We start from the raw sequence: 27,790 nt of genomic DNA on the forward strand, positions 1-27,790 counted from the left end.
CCCATTTGTCACCATCCTGTTTCTGGCCAATCTTACTTCTTGCCCGTATATACAGACACTGATTGCCACTTCTCCTTTCTGAAAAGACCACAAGCTTACACTGATCTACTTGAGATTTTTTTTTTTATCCTCACCCAAGGACATTTTTGCACTTATCTTCAGATAGATAGATCGGGAGGAAGAGAGAGAGAGAAACATCGACGTGAGACAGACACATCAACTGACTGCCACCCACATGATCCCAACCAGGGCTGGGGACAAACTGCAACTTAGGTACATGCCCTCAGCGGGAACCGAACCTGGGTCCCTCTGGTCCGCGGGCCAATGCTCTAACCACTGAGTATACCTTCCAGGGCTACTTGAGATTTTTCAGTTGAACATGCTACACCCAGATGACCATGCTTTTTCTATTGTTGCCTTCTGTGGATGTCTTCAGGCATCTTATCTACTCAAGGAGTCTCTTGTGACCTGCCTCAGCATCCTTCTTTTCACTTTCCAAACCCTATGATACAACTTCTTATAGTCCGATGACATTGTTTTCTAATAACCACTACATTGGGTATGTCTGCTAATGACTCTGAGTCTGTGGAGAGTTCCATTTTCTCAGTGCATAGTAGATATATACTATGTACATAAGTACATAAATGCATAGTACATAATTGATATGCAATAAGTATTTTCAAGTGAGTAGTAATTAAAGCTAACTGAAAGAGTTGCTGAGAGAATATGCCACAAACCCTTTGCAGAATCCTTTATCATCTGCATTGCACAGGCCAACCCATTCAAACCCACCACAATCTTGCTCCAAGAAAATGCTCATGATTTGTCTTCCACAACTGCTCTTTTATGCTTCAACTTATTAAAGATGATTTCCTCTTTCCCAAACACATTAAGCTTTCCTACCTTTTATCCTTTTTTCAAGCTCTGGATAAATATCTTTCATCCTCCCACCATGCTTTCTCTTCCTTCATTAGTTTCATGTATCCACATCCTAATGTCTAGTTCAAGGAGACCTTACAAAGTTCATGATAGAGGAGTGAAGAAAGACAGGTTTCTCCCAAGGTAGTATTAGAAGTTGGCTCCAAAAAGGTGGCTACCCAAGAAAAGATCTTAGTCTGTGTCTCTGTCATGGATGAACTAACATCACCATCTGCTTTGCAGAGTCTCCCTGAACTAGACTGAATAGGACCTTGTGTGACCTTTTGTTCTCCATGTTGCCTGACACAATGCCTAACTGGTTGTAGGTGTAGTAAAAGAAGGAAAACTAGACAAATAGACTCAACCTTCTCATTTATCTTTACGACAGCCCTAATGTGACCATGTTACTTATCCCTTTTTTTACATACGTGGAAATGCATTGGAAACACTTGTAAATGAACTTCTTTTTCTTTAGTGGAAAATCCCAAAAATGAAGGAGCAGGGGGAGAGAGAGAGGAACAACCAGAGAGAAAAAGAGATCATCCATAATCTCAACTCCAGCATTTATAATGCCAACTCCTGCAAGTACCTCTTTGGTGAAAGTAGAAAAAGGTACCACTTTCTTCAAAGAGCTCCTCAGCCTCAGCTATGGTGCACCAATTTAGTAATTAAGCCCAGGTTGTGTTTCAGCTCTCTTTGACCCTTTGGCCCTTTGGCCAGGCCACTATATAGGTCCACGTGGAGACCCTGGTGTTTTAGACTTCTCATTTTTTCCTATATAAATATTTTAATGCTTTGATTCCAACTTACCAAAATGCCCTTTAGAAGGCTCCACCAATGTATCACCACCAGCAGAACATATTTTCCTTGAATAGATTACTCCCCCTTTTTCCCACTTGTTCCATTTTTGTGAAAACTCCCAGACTGGTACCAAAAACTGGAATGTTACATTCCTGCTCAGAGGGTTAGAAAGACTTTAGAAATTAGCACATGCTCCAGCAGGGAAAAAAAAAATTAAATATGGAACCTAAAGGAAATGAGCCGGTTACTTTTAGTTAGGAACCCGGTGTCAGAGTTCTGTAGGAAACTGTATTTATGAAGCAATTTGAGAATAGCTGTTGGCCTAAAGTTTTTAGTGATTAATGCATAAATGCTTCATTCTCTTGACTGTTTACTTTTAACAAAAATATATTGAGCCCTGGCTGATTTGGCTCAGCAGTTAAAGCGTCAATCCATGGACCAAAGAGTCCTGGGTTCGATTCCAGCCAAGGGCATGTACCTCGGTTGCAGTTCATCCCCAGCCCTGGTTGGGGTCATGCAGGTGGCGACCAGTCAATGTGTCTCTCTCACATCAATGTTTCTCTCTCTCTCTCGCTCCCTCCCTCCCTAGCTCCCTCCCTCCTACTCTTTTTGAAGATAAATGTAAAAGTATCCTCAGGTGAGGATTAAAATATATATATATCAAGGCCCCTGGCTGGTTTAGATCAGCGGTTAGAGCATTGGACTGAGGGGTCATGGGTTCAATTCCTGGTCAAGGGCATGTACCTCAGTTGCAGGTCCAATTCCTAGCCCCAGTCAGGGTCGTGCAAGGGCAACCAATCAATGGGTCTTTCTCACATCAATGTTTCTCTCTCTTTCTCTCTCTCCCTCCCTCACGTTCTCCCTTCCACTCTGTCTAAAAAAAAAAAAATCAATGGAAGAGTATCCTCAGGTGAGGATTAACTGTACACACACACATACACACACACAATCACTTACTGAGGGATTATCATGTACTTGGTACAAGCATACCTTGGTGAGAAAAAAATAATGTAGAATTGTCTTAATGAAGAGAAGGTCTTGGGAAGGAAGACAATGAATTAATAAATAAGGAAACAAATATGCACTTACAAGTTGTGAATAGTGCTAAGAAGGGAAATATGGTGCTGAGAGTAAGAAAAACAGGGAGAACTTGCTTTAGATAGGGCAGCCCGATATGGGCAGCTTTCATGGTCACATTAACTGAGATCTGAGGTATATGAATAGAAGAAGCAGAGAGCAGAAATGTAAAACTCCAGGTAGGGAACAAAATGTATGAAGGGTTGAAATCAAAAATAATCTTGGAGATCTTAATGAACTTGGGTTGGGCAAATATTTCTTAGTAGAACACACACACAAATGTAAACAATCAATAAATGTACTTCATCAAGATTTAAAACTAGTTCTTCAAAAGATACCGCTACAAAAATGAAAAAGACATGGCAACAGACAGCAGCAACCTTAGCTGTGAGCAGCGCCCTCGGGTTAAACTCCCGAGTGGCTACACAGCCCAGAGCCAGGACAGACACTAAAACAGCCACAGCCACTCACGTTGGGCTCTGGCAGAGGGAGGGCAGACTGGACTGTAACTGTGTGGGGACACTCGGGATTTGGAGGGCACTCAGAGCTTTTGCTGAGTTGCAGCCACGCATGACAGTGGCCATCTTACTCCTTCCCAGGCTCTGGAGAGAGGTGGTGGACCCTCCCTTGGAGATTCAACCCCACCCACGTGGGCCATTGAAATGCAAATTGAGGCTTATTAATAACCAGCATCTATCCCACCCTCTGGAAATTCTCTTATGCAGAACACCAGGGCTACATTCCAAGGCACTGAGTAACTGAGACTACTAGCCACCAGGAAAAAGCTAGAGGATAACTAAACCTTTCCTGGGCTTGTAACTCTAACCAGGAAAGTAAGACTTGACAGTGGTGTTTAACATGGGGCCTCCCTCGCTCATCCAAACCCGGGAAGGGAGCCACAAACAGCAGAACACCAACACCCACAGGGAAATCTTGGCAGGCTCCAAAGCCCACTGTGATAGCCAAAATGGTGAAACACAGAAACAAAAGCCAAATGAAAGAACAAAAGACATCTACTGAAGATGAGATAAATGTGGAGCAGTTAAACAAGTTAACAGAGCTAGAATTCAGAGCCATGATCTTGAGGAAGCTCAACAGCATGAGTAAGGACATCTACACCATGAGTAAATACATAGAAATGTTGAAAATCAACAAATTGGACATTAAAAACCACCAAGAAGAAATGAAGAATGACATATCAGAAATAAAGAAAATATTGGAAGGTCTAAACAGTAGAGTAGATGAAGCTGAGGACCGGATCAGTGAATTAGAAGACAGGGTAGAAAAAATCAACCAATCGGAAAACCAAAAGGAAAAAAACAATTAAAAAACAAGAAGACAGCATAAGAGAACTGTAGGACAACTGGAAACATAATAATATTCGCATCATAGAAGTCCCCAAAGAAGAAGAAAATAAGGGTTAGAGAATATATTTGAAGAAATAGTGACAGAAAACTTTCCTAACTTGGTGAAGGAAGAAGGCATTCAAGTTCAAGAAGCACAGAGAGCCCCAAGTAAGAAGAACCCAAACAGGCGCACACCAACACACATAGTAATTAAAATGCCAAAAATTAAAGACAAAGAGAGAATTCTAAAGGCAGCAAGAGATAAGCAACAGGTTACCTACAAAGGAACCCCCATAGGGCTCTCAGCTGACTTCTCAACAGAAACACTACAGGCCAGAATGGAATGGCATGAAATAATCAAGGTTGTAAAAAAACAAAGATCTGACTCCAAGACTACTCTACCCAGCAAGGCTATCATTCAAAATAAAAAGTCAAATAAAGAGCTTTCCAGACCAAAAAAAAAAAAAAAAAAAGGCTAAGGGAATACATTAGCACCAAACCAGCATTGCAAGAAAAGTTAAAAGAAATGCTGTAATTAGTAGAAGAAATAGGAAGAAAAATATAACCAAACTAAACAAAAATGGCAATAAATAAATACGTATCAATAATCACCTTAAATGTAAATGGACTGAATGCTCCTTTAAAAAGACACAGAGTAGCTGATTGGATAAGAAAGCATGACTCATCTATCTGCTGTTTACAAGAGACCCACCTCACAACAAAAGACTCACAGAGGTTGAAAGTGAAGGGATGGAAAAAAATCTTCCAAGCAAATGGAAAGGAAAAGAAAGCTGGGGTAGCAATATTTATATCTGATAAAATAGATTTTAAAATGAAGGCCATAACTAGAGACAAAGAAGGCCATTACATAATATTGAAAGGATCTATCCAACAGGAAGATGTAACCTTGATAAACATATGTGCACCTAATACAGGAGCACCAAAATGTATTAAAAATCTTCTGGAGGACTTCAAAGGAGAAATGGACAGCAATACAATCATAGCAGGGGACTTCAACACTCCGCTGACATCAGTGGATAGATCCTCTAGACAAAAAATTAGCAAAGAAACAGAGACTCTAAATGAAGCACTAGACCAAATGGATTTAATAGATATCTATAGAGAATTACACCCCAAAACTACAGAATTCACATTCTTCTCAAGTGCACATGGGACATTCTCTAAGATAGACCATATGATAGGACACACACTAAATCTCTACAAGTTCAAGAAGATTGAAATCATATCAAGCATCTTCCCAGATCACAATGGCATAAAACTAGAAATCAATTGCAACAAAAACATACAAAGATATTTGAACACATGGAGGCTAAATAGCATGCTATCAAACAATGAATGGGTTACCAAGGAGATCAAGAAAGAAATTAAAAACTTCCTGGAAACCAATGAAAATGAACACACAACAACACAATATCTATGGGATGCAGCGAAAGCAGTTCTGAGAGGGAAGTTCATAGCACTGCAGGCCTACCTCAAGAAACAAGAAAAATCTCTGATAGGCTATCTAACCTCACAACTTAAAGAATTAGAAAGCAAACAAAAAGAAAACCCCAAAGCAAGTACAAGGAAGGAAATAGTAAAGATCAGAGCAGAAATAAATGACATAGAGACAAAAAAAAAAAAAAAACAATTTAAAAGATCCATGAAACAAAGAGCTGATTTTTGAAAAAGATAAACAAGATTGACGGACCCTTAGCTAGACTCACCAAGAAACAAAGAGAGAGAACCCAAATATACAAAATCAGAAAAGAAAGAGAAGAAGTAACAACTGACACCACAGAAATACAAAAGATCGTTAACAACTACTATGAACAATTATATGGCAACAAATTCGACAATCTAAGTGAAATGAACAAATTTTTAGAAACATATAGTCTACCAAAACTGGACCAGGAAGAGATAGAAAACTTGAACAGGCCAATAACAATGAAGGAAATTAAAGAGGTAATCAAGACTCTCCCAGGAAACAAAAGCCCAGGCCTGGATGGCTTCATGGGGGAGTTTTACCGAACATTCAAAAAAAAAAAAAAAAAAACTAACGCCCATTCTCCTCGAACTATTTCAAAAAATTCAAGAAGAAGGAATACTTCCAAACTTGTTTTATGAGGCCACCATAATTCTAATTCCAAAACCAGAAAAAGACACTACAAAGACAGAAAACTACAGGCCAATATCCCTGATGAACATAGATGCCAAAATCCTGAACAAAATTCTAGCAAATTGAATCCAGCAATACATCAAAAAAATTATTCACCTTGACCAAGTGAGATTCATCCCAGGGATGCAAGGCTGGTACAATATTCACAAATCAATAAATGTGATACACCACATAAATAAAATGAAGAATAGAAACCACATGATTATATCAATAGATGCCAAAAAAGCCTTCGACAAAATCCAGCATCCATTTCTGATACAAATGCTCAGCAATGTGAGAATAGAAGAATCATATCTCGACATAATAAAGGCCATATATGAAAGACCTACAGCCAACATCATACTCAATGGGCAAAAACTAAAAGCATTTCCCTTAAGAACAGGAACAAGACAGGGATGCCCACTTTCGCCACTCTTATTTAACATAGTAGTGGAAGTCTTAGCCACAATAATCAGATAGGAAGAAAAAATAAAAGGGATCCAAATTGGAAAGGAGGAAGTGAGACTGTCATTATTTGAAGATGACATGATACTATACGTAGAAAACCCCAAAGACTCCATCAAAAATTTACTAGGCTTAATAAATGAATTTTGAAAAGTAGCAGGATACAAAATTAATGTCAAGAAATCGGCGGCATTCTTATACACCAATGATGAACCCACAAAAAAAGAAACTGAACAAACAACCACATTTACCATCGCGGCAAAAAAATTAAGATACCTAGGAATAAACTTAACCAAAGAAGTAAAGGATCTATTTGCAGAAAACTACAGGACATTGAAAAAAAGAAATAGAGGAAGATATAAAAAAGTGGAAGCACATACCTTGTTCATGGATTGGAAGAATTAACATCATTAATGTTAATGTTAATTAAATGTCCATATTACCCAAAGCAATCTATAGATTCAATGCAATCCCCATCAAAATACCAATGACACATTTCACAGAACTAGAACAAATACTTCAAAAGTTCATATGAAACTAAAAAGACCCTGAATAGCCACAGCAATCTTGAAAAAGAAGGACAAAGTAGGTAAGATCACATTACCAGATGCCAGGTTATACTACAAATCCACTGTAATCAAAACAGCCTGGTACTGGCACAAGTACAGGCATGTAGACCAGTGGAACAGAACAGAGAACCCAGAAATGGACCCAAGACATTATGCACAATTAATATTTGACAAAGGAGGCAAGAGCATACAGTGGAGTAAAGACAGCCTCTCTAATAAATGGTGTTGGGAAAATTGGACAGCTACATGCATAAAAATGAAACTAGACCATCAACTTACACCCTGCACAAGAATAAACTCAAAATGGATAAAAGACTTAAATGTGACCTGTGCATCCATAAAAATTCTAGAAGAAAATGTACTCAACAAAACTTCAGACATCATACGCAGCAGAATTTTCACTGATACATCACCTAAGGAACAGAAACAAAGAAAAAAACGAACACATGGGACTACATCAAACTAAAAAGTTCCTGCACAGCAAAAGATACAACCATTAAAACGGAAATACAACCCACTATATGGGAGAGAATAATTGCCAATGACATATCAGATAAGAGGTTAATTTCCAAAATATATAGAGTACTCATATAACTCCACAAAAGGAAGACAAAGAACCCAATTTAAAAATGGGCAGAGGAGCTGAATAGACACCTCTCCAAACAGGACATGCAAATGTCCAAGAGACATATGAAGAAATGCTCAACATCACTAATCATCAGGGAGATGCAAATTAAAACAACAATGAGGTATCACCTCACACCTGTCAGAATGGCCGTCATCAGCTAATCATCAAACAAGTGTTGGCGAGGGTGTGGAGAAAAGGGGACTCTAGTACACTGCTGGTGGGAATGCAGACTGGTGCAGCCACTATGGAAAACAATATGGTGTTACCTCAAATAATTTAAAATTGAATTTGACCCAGTGATCCCACTTCTAGGAATATACCCTAAGAAACCTGAAACACCAATCAGAAAGAATATATGTGAACCCCCATGTTCATAGCAGCACTATTTACAATAGCTAAGATCTGGAAACAGCCCAAATGTCTATCAGTAGACGAATGGATAAAAAAAGTTGTGGTACATATACACAATGGAGTACTATGCATCTATAAGAAAGAAAGATCTCTTATGTTTCGAGACAACATGGAAGGACCTGGAAAGTATTAGCCTAAGCAAAACAAGCTAAGCAGAAAAAGACAAATACCACATGATCTCACTTATTCATGGAATATACTGAACATTATAGTCTGAGGAATAGGATAGACCCAGAGATGTGGAAGTAGGGTACAGACTGACAACCCTCAGAAGAGGGGGTGGTGAGGGCAGGGAAGAGATAAGCCACAAAACTTATATGCATGTACGCATAACTAATGGACATGGACAACAAAACTGGGGACGGGGTCAAGGTGATGGGGAGGAGGGTGTCAATGGCCTAAAAAAGGAGAAACATCTTTAACAAAAATAAAATTATTAATTAATTTTAAAAAAGTAAAAGACAGGGCAAAACCTTGGAGAAAATATCTGCAAAATATTTATCTGACAAGAGACATATCTGCAATATAGAAAGGACTCATAACTAATTTAAGAAGAAAACAAACAACCCATTTTACATGCTCAAAAGATCTGACATTTCACCAAAGAAGACGCATAGATGGCAAACAAACACACAAAAAGATGCTTAGCACCATTCATTACTGAGGAATTGCACAGTTCATCTGTAAAAAGAGTGACCACAAGTGTTGACAATCATGTGAAGTAACAAGAACTTTCATAAATTGCTGGTGTAAAATGATACAATCAACTTTGGAGAAGAACTTCCAAATTTGGGGAGGTTTTCTCTAATTTTTTTAAAAGAAACTACATTTTTAGAAACTTAATATGTAAAAGAATATTATTATTATGAACATGGATGGATGGATGGATGGATGGATGGATGGATGGATGGATGAATAAGAAAAAAATAAACTTGCTGAGTTCTAGGAATGCAGTGTCATAAATTTTTATTAAAAGTACCTAATTTTTAGGCCCATTCTTGACCTACTGAATCAAAAACACTGGGGTGGAACCCAGATATCTTTGTGTTCACAAATGGCCCACATGATTATAATGCAGGCTATTATTGGAGAACCGCTGCCTTAAACAGATGTCTTATTGGGAAAAGGTGAGAGTAAGACAATACCCCTAGGCAGGGGCAATGGTGGTGGCAAATGTGGGCACAGATCATGAACATTTCAGACTGGCAGAAACTTTTGCAAATTCAAAAACAAAAACCTGTGAAATCTAAAACTTAATCTGTCTAAAATAACTCCAGAATTTGAATATCAGTGTCCTTGTGGTTGATGGGTTTAATGGCTTATGGATTATTCCTTCTTCTTAAATAAGTAAACAGATTTCATTAACTGCTATTTTGTTTGAACTTTTATCAATATTATTAAATTTTCTTGGAAAGAAAATATTGGCATTTCTTCTGTTTCTTAGCATCCTAAACACATGGACTGCTTTCATGATTTATTTATACTCATTAGAGACCTTTTCATTTTAATTGTTAGTATTTCGCATTTAGCCGTTGTAAAACATTCATGAACTACCTTTTTATTCATTTTAATTGTGTCATTAGAAAACTATGAAATCCAGCTGGTATGGCTCAGTGGGTTGAGCATCATTCCATAGACTGAGAGATCCCGGTTTGATTCCTGGTCAGAGCACATGTACACATGTTTCTATCTCTCTCTCCCTTCCTCTCTCTCTAAAATCAATAAAAAACATATTTTTTTTTTTTTTTAAAAAGAGAGCTATGAAGAGCTTGAAATGCTTGAGGGGGTCTTTTGCTTTGGTTTTGATGGAGGGTTGTTTACTTCCTTTTTCTCTAAAGGGGAAATAATTAGCAGTCAGAGTCGAGGTTACAAAACAAGTTTCCAAGGAAATTAAAGTAACTAATATGTGTACTTGTTCTTCCAAGTATAAGCCTTTCCTTCATGACCAGTTCTGTCCTGCCCCTCATTTCTAATTTATATTTGTGAAGGCAAAATGAACAACATGGATAAAAAGGAAAAAAGCTGGACACTATTAGTGTGGTAAAACTATAATCCAGATTTTATTTTAAGGATGTTGGGGTTATAAGCCTTATGGTGAAGCCATGTCCTCAAGCATGAAGAATTATGATGGATAGAAATAGAAAATGCTTTTTAAAAAGAACTTAGGCTTTTGTGTTTGGGTGTGCATTCTTTTTCAATAATACGAAAAGAAACTAGAGATCATTTTTTCATAAAAATATGAACCTTCTCTATGGAAAAAATACAGCAGTTAATTGCTCTTCTTAGTGCCACATATTTGGAACTGTGGTGACCCTGAGGGGAAACCATAGTTAAAATATAATTATTGGTCATTCTTGGGCAGTAAAAGCACCAAATTTCGTCATGCCTTCAAAGTTCACATTTTTTCCCTAAAATCTATGTGTTTTGGTTTTTACTTAACCTACCCTAAGTCAGCCTGATTATGCTATATCTAGGTCATTAGTTCTGAAGCTGTTTCATTATCTATGTCCTTATTCGGTTTGCTCGTCTAAAGTGATCATTCCCGAATATGAAAACGTACAAGAATTGCCCTAAAATCTGAATGCAAGGAAGACAATGGAAAGAAACAGCATAATATTTTGCCTCGAGGCTACCACAGTAAAAACTGATGCCGGAATGGAATTCAGTTGCATCTCTATTTAAAAAGAGTACACATTTCAGTGGCATAATTTATTGTCGAGAATGTCTGCACCAGAGGCAAAAAGTGATGCTACAGGCGGAGGGTTGTACTCATTCAATCTGCAACCTACATCCCTGGGTCTTAGCTCCACATACAAATCCCTCAGTATTGGACAGAAATCAAGGACTTGATCTTATGGAAAGGGTACAATAGCTCAGGTTTGTTGAAAATCTATGGGATAGACCCATAATGTTAGTAATGAGATAAGTTTCTTGCAAGAAAAATAAAATAGCCCTGGCCGGTTTGGCTCAGCGGTTAGAGCGTCAGCCCGCGGACCAGAGGGACCCTGGTTTGGTTCCCGCGAAGGGCACGTACCTCCGTTGCAGTTTGTCCCTGGCCCCAGTTGGGGTCATGTGGGTGGCAATCACTGGATGTGTCTCTCTCACATTGATGTCGATGTCTCTCTCTCTCTCTCTTTTCCTCCTGTTCTATGTGAAGATAGATGCAAAAATGTGAGGATTAAAAAAAAAAGAAGAAGCCACCTTGCCTGGGAAGTTATACTACGTCCTCTCTGAGACCACTAGGGGGAAGCCAGTGGCCAATAACTGAATGACAATGGGGTAGAGAAAGATAGAAAGATAACCCCCTTGTCTCAAGATGAGGCCAACTGTGGTGTAACTTGTGCTGCAGAGCTCCCTAGGGGCCCAGGCTAATGCTGGTCTCCAGCTGAGCCCACATCCTTCCTTAGCTTTCTTACCCTGTCCTGCTGTTTCTCTCACTCCCCTTCTCTTAAGAGCACCCAGGCTCTGCTTCTCTGAAACCCAGCCTCAGGCAGTAGGTATCAGAGACAAAAGCTGAACCTGGTTCCTGGGCACCAGGCAGGTTCCACACCAGGCAGGGGAACAACCAGAATAAAGAGCCAAGAATTACAGGCAACAGTGGAAGTCTCCAAGCCTGATGGGTTTCATGAAAAGCTTGCCTGCATCTTATCTTGTGTTTCTTTGTTATTGGTCCAACCACATTTGAGCCTTTTACTACCCCCCTCTCGGGTATTTAGAGGCTCTAGTAGGCGTCTGATCCTCTGAGCAAAGCAGAATGTGGTCTTTGAACATCTTGGCCCCAGAAGCGAGTACAGACACTCATCTGCATGGTATACCCATCCAGACATGCAGAAGCTGAAAAACACAGCTGGGCTGGACCTGCCCCCAAATCACAGGTAACTGGGCTTGATGAGGCCTTCCCTGAGCCACATATAGGAGCCCTAACACCGGTACTAAAACCTGTCTTTGTGGGCATGATTTCCATTTCCTCCCCCTCAACTTCTCACTACTGCAACACGAAGAATCTTGGACTTTTCCTAGTACCTCCTATTTTTAGGCTATTTTTCAGTGGCTTTGGTTCACAAACATTTGTTCAGTGAAGTTTCACTGTAGAGAGAAATGCAGTTAGTCACTATTTCATTTTTTTTTAAGTAAATCACATTCATAACGTAAGTTTCTCTGCAAAGAGCGTATAGCCCTAGAATGACATTTCATCATCAGACCCTACTAATTTTTTTAATATTTTTTCTTTTTATTGATTTTAGAGAGCGAGGAATGGAGAAGGAGAGAGAGATAGAAACATTGATGAGAGAGAATATCAGTTGGCTGCCTCCTGCATGCCCCACATGAGGATCTGGCCCACAACCTGGGCATGTGCCCTGACCAGGAATCGAACTGGCAACCTCTTGGTTCATGGGTTGATGCTCAACCACTGAGCCACACTAGCCAGGAAAACCCTACCTATTTTTAATTCCTAGTAAGTAAGCTAGGACCTTTATGAATTAGTAGGTTGATATTTCAGGAAGAATGTGTACTATTGCTTAGAGGGGAAATTTTTCAGACTTTTGGTAGCACCATTAACATATAAATAAAATACTATATATGTGGCCCAGCCAGTGTGACTCAGTGAATTGAGCATCATCCCATGGACTGAGAGGTCCTGGTTTGATTCCCGGTCAGGACACATGCTTGGGTTGCAGGCTCGTTCCCCAGTAGGGGGCGTGCAGGAAGCAGCCGGTGGATGTTTCTCTCTCACATAGATGTTTCCATCTCTCACTCCCTTCCTCTCTCTTTGGGAAATCAATAAAAACATTTTAAAAATCAAAAAGCATTTTTTAAAAAGACTATATATGTGTGTGATATACACACACAATTTATAAATAACTCAAAAATGGCAGAGCTAATTCAAGCATCCCACAGTCTCCTCTCCTTCTTGCTTGCTTATACAGCCACTCCTGTGGTCTTTCTTGGATTGTCCTGGACCTCCACCACTGACCTCTCTACTTTTCTCTCCATCTCCGAGCCTTATCGTGCTTCACTTTCTTCCTAATCCCCTTTAGACTCCACGGTCTGCTTTCCAATGACATGCCAGCTAAAATTTAAACTCCCTTGTCCCTAAGTGTCTGTGCCACAACCATCTGACAAAACCCCCAGACCAACTATTTTCTCCGTGTTTGCACGGAACACTGTTAAAGAAGGAGAAAATTGGGCAGATTGGGTCTGTGAAAATATGTGAGTCCTCAGCCTCAAAGGGGCCCTCAACATTGTCTGGCAACCTCAGTAGTGTCTTAGGTCAACTCCATCTCACAGCCTCTATCACAACTAATTTAAATGTTCCCACTTCTGGTTTTCATGTTTCCATGCCTCTGGTCCTATTTTATTCATCAGTTTATTTTGTTCATTAGATTCCACATATAAGTGAGATCATGTGATACTTGTCTCTCTCTGACTGATGAATCTCAGAGGGATGGGGAAGAGGAGAGTGATTAACCGAAGAACTTAAATGCATATATGCGTTACCCATGGGTGCCTGACAGTAGGGTAGTGAAGGCCTGGGGCAGGGCAGGAACTGGGTGGAGGAGTGCAATTGGAAGAAGAGGAGGGATATCTGTGATACTTTCAATAATAGATTTTTTTTTAATAAATAAGTTTTAATTGGTTTTAGAGAGAGCGGAAGAAAGTAGGAGAGAAACATGGATCGGCTGTCTCCTGCACGCCCCCTACTGGGGATGGAGCCCACAACCCAGGCATGTGCCCTGACCAGGAATCAAACCAGGACCTCTCAGTCCATGGGATGGAGCCCAACAAGGCTCAATAATAGATTTTTTTTAAAGAAACAAATGTTCCTACTTTCCCTTAATTCCTGTTTACATGCAATGAATATTGGTTGCACACCAATTCTATGCCAAGTCTGTTGCTTCTTTGGGGGCTCAAAAATATTAATACCTTTCCCTCCCACCTTCTAAGTTCTTCTGTCTGGGTTCACCATCAAATGAACAGAGACAGATGAGCAAGAGAAAATCAAACTTTAATAATGCACATGGGGAATTCACATAAGCATGAAAATATCAATGACAGTGAGGCAACATTGGGTATTTAAGACATTTCTGGACAAAGGAGAAAGGGGGAAAATGGGGTATGAATGTTCGGAAGTGAGAATGGGAGATTTTCAGGTAGTTGAAGAAGGGAACCCACATGGCAGGCAAATCCTTACTAGGGGACTCAGGAACAATGGGGCACAGAGGGTACCTAGCTAACAGGCACCTGCCTAAAGCCCTGTTGTTTACCATACTTAATTCAAATTAGGCTAAAGGGACACCCTACACTCTCCATCCTGAAACAGGTTTCTCTGTCTCAATCTCCTGGGCAGGTAAGGGGGGAGGGTCAAAGGTTCTTTCTGAGTCTTTTGTTTTTTAATAGACAGCTTAAATCAATATCCCCCAAATCAGCTTCAGGGTGGCAGAATTTTTATCCCTTCACTTCAGACTTCACAGAGGAATTGGAGGCCCCCAAAGTAGAAGTTAATCAGCTTTCTCTTTCTAGTCCTCCAAATTGACCTTCTTCTGTGCCTCGTGGAATTGTCCCTTGACTATCTAGTCAAAACTGCTCCCTTTAAAATAATGTTTCTTTGTTTTTTAATCCTAACCCAAGGATATTTTTCCATTTTTCTTCAGATAGAATGTGACGGAGAGAGAAAGTGAAACATCAATGTGAGAGATACACATCAACTGGTTGCCTCCTGCACAACCCTGAGGGCCGGGAACTGAAATGCAACCAAGGTACATGCCCTTGACCAGAATAGAACCTGCTACTCTTTGGTCCACGGGCTGATACTCTAATTGCTGAGCCAAACCGGCCAGGGCATAATGTTCCTTTGTTAGTAGAACATTCCTTTCTGTTGTTACAAAGTGGATAATGACTAAAACTCTAAATCTATATTTGAAGGTAAGAATAGGAAAAGATCTGACAGGTGATTTAATTTCATAAAAAGAACAACTTGACATATCGGACTAATATATCATTCTAAATCAGTACTTTTATATCTATAATCAGACAACATTTAATGAAGTGAAAATTCTGCCTGCATGAAACTAGTCATAATAAAATTAGACTTAGTTTGCTCTTTTATGGAGAACATATTCCAGATGTTTAAGTGATTCCAAGAAACCCCACAGTATAATGGCTCCCTTCAATGTTTTCTCACCACTTTCAAACTAGAATAAAATCTAGTGAAATTCCAGTAGTATTTAAATAGCACATCATATTGTTCAGAGCTAACTGTACTTTTTGACACTTAATGTTTAGTGTTTAATCACAAAGATAAATTTATATGTACAATATTAAAAGCTATAATACTTGAAATATAGCCAAACCTACAGTTACACCCACTGAAATGACACAGTACCTGTATTCAGTCTTTGCATAGCATGTCCTATGATTCAGAGTTGAGGGGGCTATACTTCTTTTTTTAAATTTATTTTTCTTTATTAATTTTAGAGAGAGAGGAGGGAGAGGGAGAGATAGATAGAAACATTGATGAGAGAGAACATCAATTGGCCGCCTCCTGCATGCCCCCCACTGGGGATCGGGCCCACAACCTGGGCATGTGTCCTGACTGGGAATTGAACTGGCGACCTCTTGGTGCAGGGGTCAACGTTCAACCACTGAGCAACACCAGCTGGACTATACTTCTTGTTATGTATATTTCTAGGCATTGACAACCTATCCCCAGGTGCTATGGAGCTGCCACCAGAACTTAAATCAAATGCCAAAATGCCAGCTGACTTGAACAATCTCCTGCCTCCTTTTTCTCTACCATCAGTTGTCTTCTTTCCTCCATCCTCATGTGCTTAGCGCCCTTATGATGATTTCTTGCTGGTTCAAGTTTTTCAGTCTGCTCAGGCCCATCACAATATCTGCCCAAACTGAACCTTACACCAAGTTTTCTCTTTATCAACTAACCTCTACCCAAAGCTCCATTTATCTTAATGGAAGTATAGGCATTCAAATGAAATGAGACATATGGCCTTTTTTATCCTTAATTGATGATAATCCTAGTAGCACTAGCATTGGTAGTAAAACAGTAGAAGTAAAAGTTTATAATAGATGCTCTTTATTCCAATTCAATTAGGTCCAGAGTTCAACCATTAATTGAAAAAGATAGTTAAATCAGGGAATCATAAAAAAGATGTCTCGAACATTTTATTCCATCATAAAATAGTCATCAGTATTTTTTTTTATTATTAAATCCTCACCCGAGGATATTTTTCTATTTATCTTCAGATAGAGTGGAAGGGAGACAGAGAGAGAGAGAAACACCGATGTGAGAGAGAGACATCAGTTGGTTGCCTCCCGCAGGACCCCGACCAGGGCTGGGGACCGAACCGCAACTGAGGTATGTGCCTTTGATCAGGATTGAACCTGTGACCCTTTGGTCTGCAGGCCGATGCTCTAACCATTAAGCCAAACTGGCCAGGGCAGTCATCACTATTTTAATATTGTATGAAGGTTTTTTCTTTGAGTGTAGATTCACTGATTAGAGTTCTCCATACATCACAGTGATAATGCAAACTTTTTGATTTCCAATTTCTTTAATGTGAACAAAATCCATCAGGAAACATGAGAATCATTCTAAATACAAAATCCTTCTAAATATTTTGGTTTATTTTTCCAGTCTTATACAGTCTTGCTCACATCCAATTCAACATTTCTTTTACTTTTTTAAGGAACTTTCCTCGTTTTCATAGAAATAATAACTCAATTTTAAGATCTATTTCTTTGGTTAGAGAAATATTTAATTAAATCATCTAATTACAATACTAACTGGCAAAAATGGGTTTGAGAGCACAATTGACAGTTGTAACATATGCGCAATTGACTAATGAGAGCTAAAGACCATACATACTAACAGACACGTCCAACATTCTATTTAGTGGTTAGAGACCCCAGACAGTGTGTTTCACAGAGGAATGAAAACTCTGGCTAACCTGGTGATTCTTAAATTGATATCAGTTAAGGGAACTTCATAATTGCTAGATATGAGTGCAAAAAAGAAGCCACAAGATCCCATAACAGTGGAGAGAGAGAGAGAGTAGGAAGGGCAGGAGGAGAGGAGAGGAGAAAGGAGAGTATCTGTTGTGATCAGTTATGAGTGCTGGAACTTGTTTTTTCATCCCTTTCATCCTCCAAACCATTGATGCAGGATTACAGCCTGTGTCCAGGACTTTGGGGGAGAAAGGGAAAATCAAAATATTCTAATAAGAGACATTTAATTATGTAGATAATCCAAAGAGAACTGATGTCTAGATATGGTTTAACTGAGATGGATACTGAGCTTAGTGGCTGAGAGCCATAGTGAAGGTGGATGATTAGCATAGAGTGTTAATCTGTAGCATTGTCAGATTCTGCCTGGCTATCCTGCGATCTCTGCAATGGTTTCCCATTTACAATTCCCACTCATGATATTTGTTTGTGGTTATTACAAACACATTACTATCCAGAAGAGATTGATTCCATTTTGTAATCATTGTCCTTGTCTAGGTTTCCCTATTGTCATTTAAGAAATCTGATTTCCAACCTTTCTATTTTGCAAAACAAAGTGATTATGCATTATTTACTTATAAGCAAATGAGATAAGAATATCTACTATCAATCTCTATAAGCACTTTTAGTTTCAGACCGATTCCTATGACATTCCACTGACATGAAGTTGAATAAAGATTAATACATTTGATATGATTTTTGCATTGTGTGTTCAGTCAGAAAGGTGTCTTTCTTTTACTTTGTTTAATTTTTATGGATATGCAATTCAGATACCATAAAATTCACCTTTTTAAAGTGTACTATTTAGCAGTATTTTACATATTCACAATTGTGCCATCATTACCACTGTCTAATTCCAGAATATTTTTATCACTCCCCAAAGAAACCCCATGATTCTTTCATACTCTTAATGGCAATTTTAGAAAAAACTAGAAGTTCAACCAAGTGATTATCACAGTGTCTTGTGTTATGTAAGAACTATATAAGAATCTTATACTCTGTACAGTACCACATTTTAGTGGTGAGATATTCAGGTTGATTTGAGAGGATAATGGCATTCCTATTTAGAATGTACATACTGGTCCTTTCCATTTGGAATGGAAAGGAATTAGAGGGTTATAGATGAGGTCAGTGCAAACAATGTTTTTATTATCAACATAGTGAACCAGAGAAATAACACCTGCCCGGATCAAGCAAGTCAAAACAGCACTATAGTCAAGTAAGTGATGCTGTCCTTGTGCACAGACATTACATTACACAAATTGTTCTCCTAAGTAAGGGAATTTGTCCCTTAGAAATTGCTCATTGGAACATTTGGACATCATGCATCATGTTAAAGATCCATAAATGTCATCTCAATAGGGTAGATATGATGCATGGTAATATCCTCCCCATATCTGCATAGTGTTCTTCTGCTCAACAGATTGTCATGATGTATTGCATCAAAGAATCCCAATCTAGTGCTTTAGAGACAGCTGAGAAGCCCCATGGGAGCCTTCATAAGTCATTGCTACAAGGACTAAAATACCAGGAGACCAGGAAGTCATTCTTAGAACTTGACAAAATACCCTAATCTCTAAATGAGCCTATTTATTATGGAGTTGGTGCAAAGTATGAATGTAATATTTTATGGCTGAATATATCTTTTTATTGTAAAAAAATTCATATCTGGTTATAAGATCAGTAGAATTTAGAATCTAGCAGCACTATATTTTTCCTGTTACTTTGCCAATCCAGAATTTCATTGGAGAGGTACATAATATAAAAGTTAGGAATAAGCACTCTGGTCCGGCCGGTGTGGCTCAGTGGTTGAGCATTGACCCATACACCAAGAGGTCGCTGGTTCAATTCCTGGTCATGGCACATTCCCGGGTTGTGGGCCCAATCCCCAGTGGGGGGGGCATGCAGGAGGCGGCCAATCAATGTTCTTTCTCATCGATGTTTCTATCCCTCTCTCCCTTTCCCTTCCTCTCACTCTAAAATCAATAAAGGAAACAAATATTTAAAAAGAAAAAGAAAAAGAGTAGGCACTCTGGAGACAGGCAAACCTGGCTATGTGTCTCAGGTTTCTCAATTTTGACCCATGGGATCTTGGGCAAGGTTTAACCTCTGTAAGTTTTTTTTTTTCCCGAACGTAAAATGAGAGTTCTCCAACTACTAACCTCATGGGATTATTGTATAGGAATAAAATCAAAGTATGTGTTGACAGAGTTCACTCATCACAGGATTAGGCACCTAAAAAGTACTCAATAAATATTATTCTTCACCCATTAACAGATGTTCATTGGTGTACTACCACTATGAGAGGGCAAACATCACTGACACTGCACCCCAAATAGAGTAAGATCTATTGCAGTCGCATGTGTCTATTTCTTTGGTTTCAATATTCTCATCTTCCAATTTGCCCTTGACTATTTCACACAGGCACTTCGGGGAGAAATTGCACCTCTGAAAGAGAATGTGAACCATGTCAATGACCTTGCTCGCCAACTCACCACGTTGGGTATTCAGCTGTCACCATATAACCTCAACACTCTGGAAGACCTGAACACCAGATGGAAGCTTCTGCAGGTAGGCATATTATGAGCATTGCAGTTCCTTGTTCCAAGCAGAGAATATACAGATTAAGCTTGTTTATGAGGAACAATAAAAGTAATTTTCACATGATGTTCACAAAAACATTTTGTGAGTGTAGGATAGTTTATATTATTAGATAAGTCCTTATATAAATGTTTTCAAGCCTATTAACATTAACTTTCATAAATGGCTTAAAGTTAGGCTTTACTACATCTTGCAATAAACATGGAAGATAATGCTGAATCATGATTTAAAAACTAAATTACTGGCATGCAATTACTTTGTACTATTATTACTTAGAATTTTAAAACATTTTTCCTTTGTTTTAAACAAAAGTCAAAGGTAAGACATTCTCAAATCTTTTAAAGCAAGAACATTCCATCATAAACCTACACATGGACATTTTTCATAGGTTTCTATAATAAACACGGGGAATATAAGGGTGATCAAGGTTATTTAAACTTTATGCCTCAATCTTGCATGTGAAGAAAATGGGGATAGTAAATGTTTCTAAACTGTCGCTTTATTATTAGGACAAGTCAGAACACAGGGAAAGTACTTGGAATAGTATTAGCCCCATGGTAACACTGTATATGTTCCAACTCTTGGAGCTATTGCAGTTATAATTATTACTATTATAGCATACAAGTTTTGGAATCATACTTAGTGAATGACCTTGAAGTCACTTGACCTTTCTGATTGTTAGTTGTCTCATTTCTAACATGCTTGCTATAATATTAAATATATGAATTCATGTAGAGTTGTTAGTACAGTACCTGGCTCATAGTAAGAATTCAGAAAACGTAATGGTGGAGGAGGATTGTCTGTATGTTCCCTATATAAGGACACTGCGTTGTACCCTAAAACTGGTTGAAGCACAGAATTAGAGTATTGTTTTATCTCCTTTTCCACTTTAATAGGATGCAGAATATATCCTTTTGAGGACAGAATGACAACTGGGTTTAAAAATATTTTCTTTTAATGTTTTAATAAGAAAAAAAAAAACAAAAAAAAAACACGATACACCAGATGAGTTTTCCAAATGGCAGTCCATTTAGGGGTGTGATTGAAAGTTCTGTTAAAGAATTGCTAGATCTGCCTTGGCCAGTTTGGCTCAGCAGTTACAGTGTCGGCCCGTGGACCAGAGTCCCGGGTTCGGTTCCCACTAAGGGCACATACCTCGGTTGCAGTTTGTCCCCCACCCCGGTTGGGGTCATGTGGGTGGCAACCACTTGATGTGTCTCTTTCACACCAATGTTTCTCTCTCTCTCTTCCTCCCGCTCTATGTGAAGATAAATGCAAAAATGTCCTTGGGTGAGGATTAAAAAAAATAAAAGAGAGAGAGAGAGCATTGGAGTGAAGATTAGAAAGCCTAACTTCAAATTGAAGCTCAGCTATTATTTCACTATGTTGTCTTGGGAAAGCCATTTAATCCTTCTCACGAGACTGTCAATTCCCTCACTTATACAATGAGACAGTCCATTGTGCCTTAGGTTACATCTAGTTCAATCCTATGATTCTATATCTGAATGGGGGGGGGAACCATATGACAGAATTTAGTTTATAATCAATGGGGTTTCCCTCTCTGTTCATAATACAGATGAGGTTTGTTGGAATTATATTCCTTCTTCTGTAATTCTAACTTTTAAATCCCTCATCCCCAAACCCACATACACACAGTCTTTTCATGTTAAACAGTTCAGCTAGTTTGTGGTATATGCTCATATTGTGGCCAATTTCATTTGTTGCTATTTTTGAACATGACCTTAAGGATATGCTTGAAAAGTGTTTTTAGCAGAAAGCTGATAAATCCAAGGTTTTACTGAGTCAAGTTGATTTCATTCTCTCTCTCTTTTTAACCATGGTTCTAACCATTCTACTGCATTATAAATGTGAGTCCTTGTTCAGAAATTGAACAAAGCAAAAAATGAGGTTTGCATCAAACAACTTGATCCCCGTTGCTGGAAGAGCAACTCATATTGAGAACATTTTATATTTAGAAGAATGTACATGAGACTAAAGCATTACCCAGCTTCTGGGGAGGACAGTTTGAGCCCACCATCACTATACAGTGATACCTCGGTTCTCGAACGCCTCGGATTTCGACCAAATCGGTATTCGACCAGGAGATTCGAGAAACTTTTGTCTTGGAATCCGAACAAATATTTGGAACTCGAACTTCCGAGGTGAGCCGAGTTGAGCCGAATGGCGTTCATTCGGCCCAGCGCGCCTTGCTTGCGTCATCAGTGTGAGTGCAGAGAGAGAGTCACGCTTTGTGGAGAGAGTCACGCTTTGTGGAGAGAGTCACGCTTTACACTGAATGTAACCCTTAGACATACTGTACACTTTTATTTCTTGTTGAGACTTATGTTTTTCTACATATTATATACAAATTAGGCCAGTAAATAGGCATTTTCTGGGGCTTGGAACGAATTAATCCAGTTTCCATTATTTCCTATTGGGTTTCATTGCTTCGGTTCTCGAACAATTTGGTTCTCGACCGTCCTCCTGGAACGAATTATGTTCGAGAACCGAGGTATCACTGTATCATGTTTCTTTTTTGTTTCTTTATTGATTTTAGACAGAGAAGAAGGGAGAGGGAGAGAGAGGGATAGAAACATCGTTGAGAGAGAACATCAACTGGCCGCCTCCAGCATGCCCCCCACTGGGGATGGGGTCCACAACCTGGGCATGTGCCCTGACCGGGAATCAAACCAGCGATGTTCAACCATTGAGCCACACCGGCTGGGCTGATACCATGTTTCTAAAAAATAAAAAATCTAGTCACTTATAGTGCTACATCAGTTGCTAAAATCATGAAAAAAAAATTACAAATTCATCTTTGCTTTTTTCCTGCTAAAACAAAGAAAATCAAGAAATAGAGAGTTGGAGTGGTGGGAAGGCAGATGTAAATCTAAGAAAGAGTGTCTTAAATTTGGGCAAAATAGTGTAGTAAAAGAAATAGTTACATACTACCAGGCTTTGTCTACTATCAGAATATCCTGGGTTTAGTTACATGATCCATTAATTTTTATTTTAAAAGAAAGCCATGCTGTTTTTTTGTTTTGTTTTGTTTTGTTTTGTTTTTGCTGTATGTGATAACAGTCAAAATAATAAAAAACCGATAAACCTTGTAGATATGAACATCAACAGCAGCGTAAAAGGCAGTTACAATTTATCTGTACCTAGAAATAGAGCGTATAGAGAGGTCTGTATTTATTTTGGATCCACAAGTAGAAGTATAGAGATATTGGTTTGTCTGTAAACTCTCTGTGGAAATAAAATCATATTATCTCCATCACCGTGGACACATTGGTATGGATGTCCCTGCTAGACCATTTGATAATGTGTTTTTGTCATAGGAAAACATTATTCCTTGTAGTTACAAAGAGTTTTCATGTACATTATCTCATTTAATTCTCATAACAGTATGATTCTGTGTTATGATTACATATAATCATATTCCTACTTACAAATTAGAAAACTGAGACTTAGAAACATTAAGAGTCGCACAGCATGTAAGCATCAGTCAAGAAGTAAATCAGCTCTTCTGAACTGCGACAACCATGCCCTGTTTGTTTCTTCTCAAAATCTTATTAAGTTTGGACTTAACAAAATCTTACTTTACAGCCCGGCCAGTTTGGCTCAGTGGTTAGAGAGTTGGCCCCCGGACCAGAGAGTCCTGGGTTTGGTTCCCGCTAAGGGCACGTACCTCAGTTGCAGTGTGTCCCCGGCCCTGGTTGGGGTCGTGTCGGTGGCAGCCACTCAATGTGTCTCTCTCATGCTGATGTCTCTCTCTCTCTCTTCCTCCCTCTCTCCCTCCTGCTCTATCTGAAGATAAATGCAAGAATGTCCTCAACTGAGGATAAAAAAAAAAACAAAAAAAAACAGTCTTACTTTACAGCTATTTTGGGCCACTCAGGTATGAAATATTTCCCTATCTTCATGCTTCCCCTCTTTTTTAAAAGATTCTCAGGGATATTAACTTTGAAATCTTCTTTTTACAAACCAATGGATTAATGAGCCCAGTTTAGTGTACCCCTTAAAATCACACCTGTAGTTTCAAATATAAAACTATAAAGCATTATATTTCTCTTCATTGTCTCTACAACTCAGCAATTGTACTAAAATCAACCAAAAGTAATTTTTACTAATTAGCTCTTAAAGCAGAACCAATGCTAATATCTGATCCAGTAGAAATGAGCATCAAAACCAAATGGGAAGAAAATTAAACCAATAATAAATCTTTGTAATTTTGAAGCAATGCACACACATTTAGTGGTGTAGTCATGCTGTTGATTCACCAAGCACAAGTGCTATAGGGAAGGTTCTACTCTAGGGAGTTATTGCTAGGGAATATTCCAACCATTTCTCTGCATCACAAGTAAACCCACGAATAGCAACAGAAACTGCAAATACACTTTAATATGCTTTGTCGACTATAGGACTATATGCAATATCATCACTTGAAAACAGTGAATATGAAGACATTTTCAGATATGACATTTTTTAAATATGTTTAAGAACAGGATCATGAATTATGTATGTTTTTAAAGGTTTCCTAAGATTCTTCCAAAGCCATGCAGACACTTCTACAGCTGTGAGTACATGAAACACAGTTTATTCTTGTATTATTTTTTAAATGATCTTATTATTTGCCATATGAACAACTGTAAACCTACTTTTGCCCACCCTGTGTACTCCATCTTCATATCTCTGTGGGAACTTCTGTCACAGGAATCTAGACCCTCATCTTCTGCATACTACATTCCTTCTTGACTTTTTCCTTCTTTTTTTATTCAATCAGTGTCAATTAAGCATCTACTGTGTACCAAGCAGACATTGTAATCGTCTTAACTGGTTCAAGGACATACTGACCAAAACCCCCTTTATGGCTTATACTATCTTAAGAAAAAATTTACAGGTGGACTTTCTTTTATTACTTCTATAATGGTCCACCCTCTCTCCCTTTTTCTGCATTATAAACAAACAAAAATACTGTTATAATACTATAAAAGAAGGACCTTTTCAGATCTATGGTTTTCAAATTCTTCAATAACTTTTTATTGGAAATTTTGTCTACATAAACAATTAGTAAGATTCATGGAAGGACATGGGATTATATTTAGCTGGCCAACAGAAATATTTGTGTGACTTAATTATACAAAACTAAACAAGATTTTTTAAAAATTGTTTTCAGCTACAGTTTATATTCTGTTTTATTTTGTATTAGTTTCAGGTGTGCAGTATAGTGGTTAGAAAATCATATACTTTACAAAGTGTTCTTCCCAATATTTTCAGTACCTATCTGGCACCATACATAGTTATTACAATATTATTGACTATATTCCCTGTGCTGTACTTTTTTTTTGTTGTTGTTGTTGCATTTCATTTATCTTCAGATAGAGTGGAAGGGAGAGAGGGAAGAAGAGAGAGAGAGAGAGAAACATCCATGTGAGAGAGACACATCAACTGGCTGCCACCCACATGACCTCAAATGGGACCAGAGACAAACTGCAACCGAGGTAAGTGCCCTTAGCAGGAACCAACCCAGGTCTCTCAGTCCGCGGGCCAACGCTCTAACCACTGAGCAAAATCCGCCAGGACCCTATGCTGTACTTTATATCCCCATGACTACTTTGCAACTACCAATCTGTACTTCTTAATCCCTTCACCTCTTTCACCCAATCCCCCAATCCTCCTCCCCTCTAGCAATCATCAGTCTATTTTCTGTATTTATGAGTCTGTTTCTATTTTTAAAACTAAACGAGATTTTTAATTTTAAAAAATTCCGACAGAGAGGCTTCTGATCTTTACTTTGGTGAGATAGGTTTTTGAAGCAGGTTTCTGTCTACTATAAATGTGTTTGTTCTATCATCATTGAGCAGAGGATTTGATCCTTTAAATGTGTTGACAGATTTTGAACATTTTCCTCCCACTCTTGTCTCCTCCCCTCCCCCTTAAGAATCCTGCACTACTTATTCTGCATTATGGGTTCCCTTCTAGTCCGGGAGCCATAGGTGAGCTGTGCCATCTGCTCTTAGACATAATGTGGGCCTATTATTAACTGAGGGTGAGGAGAGGACATCCAGTTTCCTTCACTTTAGTTTTGCTAAGGGTTGCTTCTACAGTTGTCTTCTTAGCATGTCTTCCTTTGACTTTTTCTTTAACAAGATCGAAAATGATTCTGCTTGTGGTTAGACCACAGAACTCAGGAAAAAATGATGAGGCTGAGGATGTTCTTAAAGGAAATAGGTTTTCCCACATCAGTGGTTCTCAAATGTTAGTGACCATCAGCATCCCCTGGAAGACTTATTAAAACAGATAACTGGGTCCCACTTCCAGAGTTTCCAATTTAGTAGGTCGAGGGTGGGGCCTGAGATTCTGTATTTCTAGCAGGTTCCCAAGTGAGGCTGAAGCTGCTGATCAGAGACCATGCTTTGAGAACCATTGTCCTACATTAACAACTTGCTGGGCACAGCCAGGTTTAACAGATTACATGTGTACATCAATTCTGTAAGACACTTTGAGAAGTTTAGAGTCAGATTGTAGAAAATAAGTATAACGCCATGCAGAAAGTTCTGTATTAGAGGATTGTTGCATTGCTACGGGAACATGAAGACCCAAGCACTTAACTTGTCTTCAAGGCAGAAAGAAGACAGTAAAGGGAACTTTTAGTAGATTCCTAGTCAACACAGTTTGCTGCTATGTGGATTTATAACTATAAAGGCATAGATGTCAACATGGCTAAATATAATAAACATAATGTAAATATGGGTTTATATTTACTATATTTCAAGTTACATGATTGAGAACTATGCTGTCCATAGTAGTTACGTGTGGATCCTGAGCCGTTGAATGTAGCCAGTCAAAACTGCAATGTGTCGTAAGTGTAATGTACGCATCAGATTTAGAAGACCTTGTACCAACACAGAATGGACAATATTTCCTCAATATTTAATATCATTTATATGTTGAAGTGATCATATTTTATATGTTAGGCTAAGTAAAACATATCAGTATCATTCATTTCACACATTTCTTTCTTGTGATTTTCTTCAAACTTGGTTGTTTGTTTGTTTGTTTGGAAAATGAACAAAATGGGCCTGTCGCTGCAAGTACAATTGACAGTGTTTCTTTTTTAATGTGTCTAGTAGAAAATTTAAAATTACATGCAGCCCTGGCTGGCTTGGCTCAGCAGTTAGAGCTGAGAGACCAGGGTTCGGTTCCTGCTACGGGCACGTTCCTCAGTTACAGTTCGTCCACGGTCCCTGGTGGGGTCATGTGGGTGGCAGCCAGTCTATGTGTCTCTCTCACATTGATGTTTCTCTTTCTTTCTTCCTCTCTCTCTCTCTCTCTCTCTCTCTCTCTCTCTTTCTCTCTCTCTCCCCCACCCCCGCTCTATCAGAAGATAAATGCAAAAATGTCCTCGGGTGAGGATAAAAATAAATAAAATAAAATGGCATGCAGCTCATGTTATATTTCTATTGGATACTACTGATCAAGTATGTGGCTCTTAAAACCTAGCTTGGATAAGACTCAGCTGCACAGTTTGTTAAAACACTCTCCAAGAGTCAGTATTAGATGGTATTGGATGTGATTCTGAATTTCTATCAAGCTCCAGTGGAATGCGGTGATCTGTGACCGAACACACACACACACACACACACACACACACAATTAGTTCCCAACCTGTGAGTCATAGGGTTTTACAGGGAGCTCTATAAATATGTTTCTGCATCAAGTATTGTCTCTAACTTGAGTACAAAACTGTCTTGCCCATATACCACAATGTTTCACAGGTAAATGCAGTTGTGTT

General features: G+C 38.7%; 1 protein-coding gene across 2 annotated transcripts in view; it reads left to right on the plus strand.

Moving 5' to 3' along the window:
* DMD (dystrophin) overlaps window positions 1-27,790 on the plus strand; it is a 2,326,146-nt gene that overhangs the window by 1,946,106 nt on the left and 352,250 nt on the right. For both annotated transcript variants that reach the window (XM_036270045.1, XM_036270042.1), the window contains one exon: window positions 19,819-19,965. In XM_036270045.1, the coding sequence (XP_036125938.1) occupies window positions 19,819-19,965 (147 nt within the window). The remainder of the gene's footprint in view (window positions 1-19,818; window positions 19,966-27,790) is intronic.

This window comes from Molossus molossus, unplaced genomic scaffold (genome assembly GCF_014108415.1).
Source record: "Molossus molossus isolate mMolMol1 unplaced genomic scaffold, mMolMol1.p scaffold_m16_p_2, whole genome shotgun sequence".
In the NCBI taxonomy this organism is placed as follows: domain Eukaryota; kingdom Metazoa; phylum Chordata; class Mammalia; order Chiroptera; family Molossidae; genus Molossus; species Molossus molossus.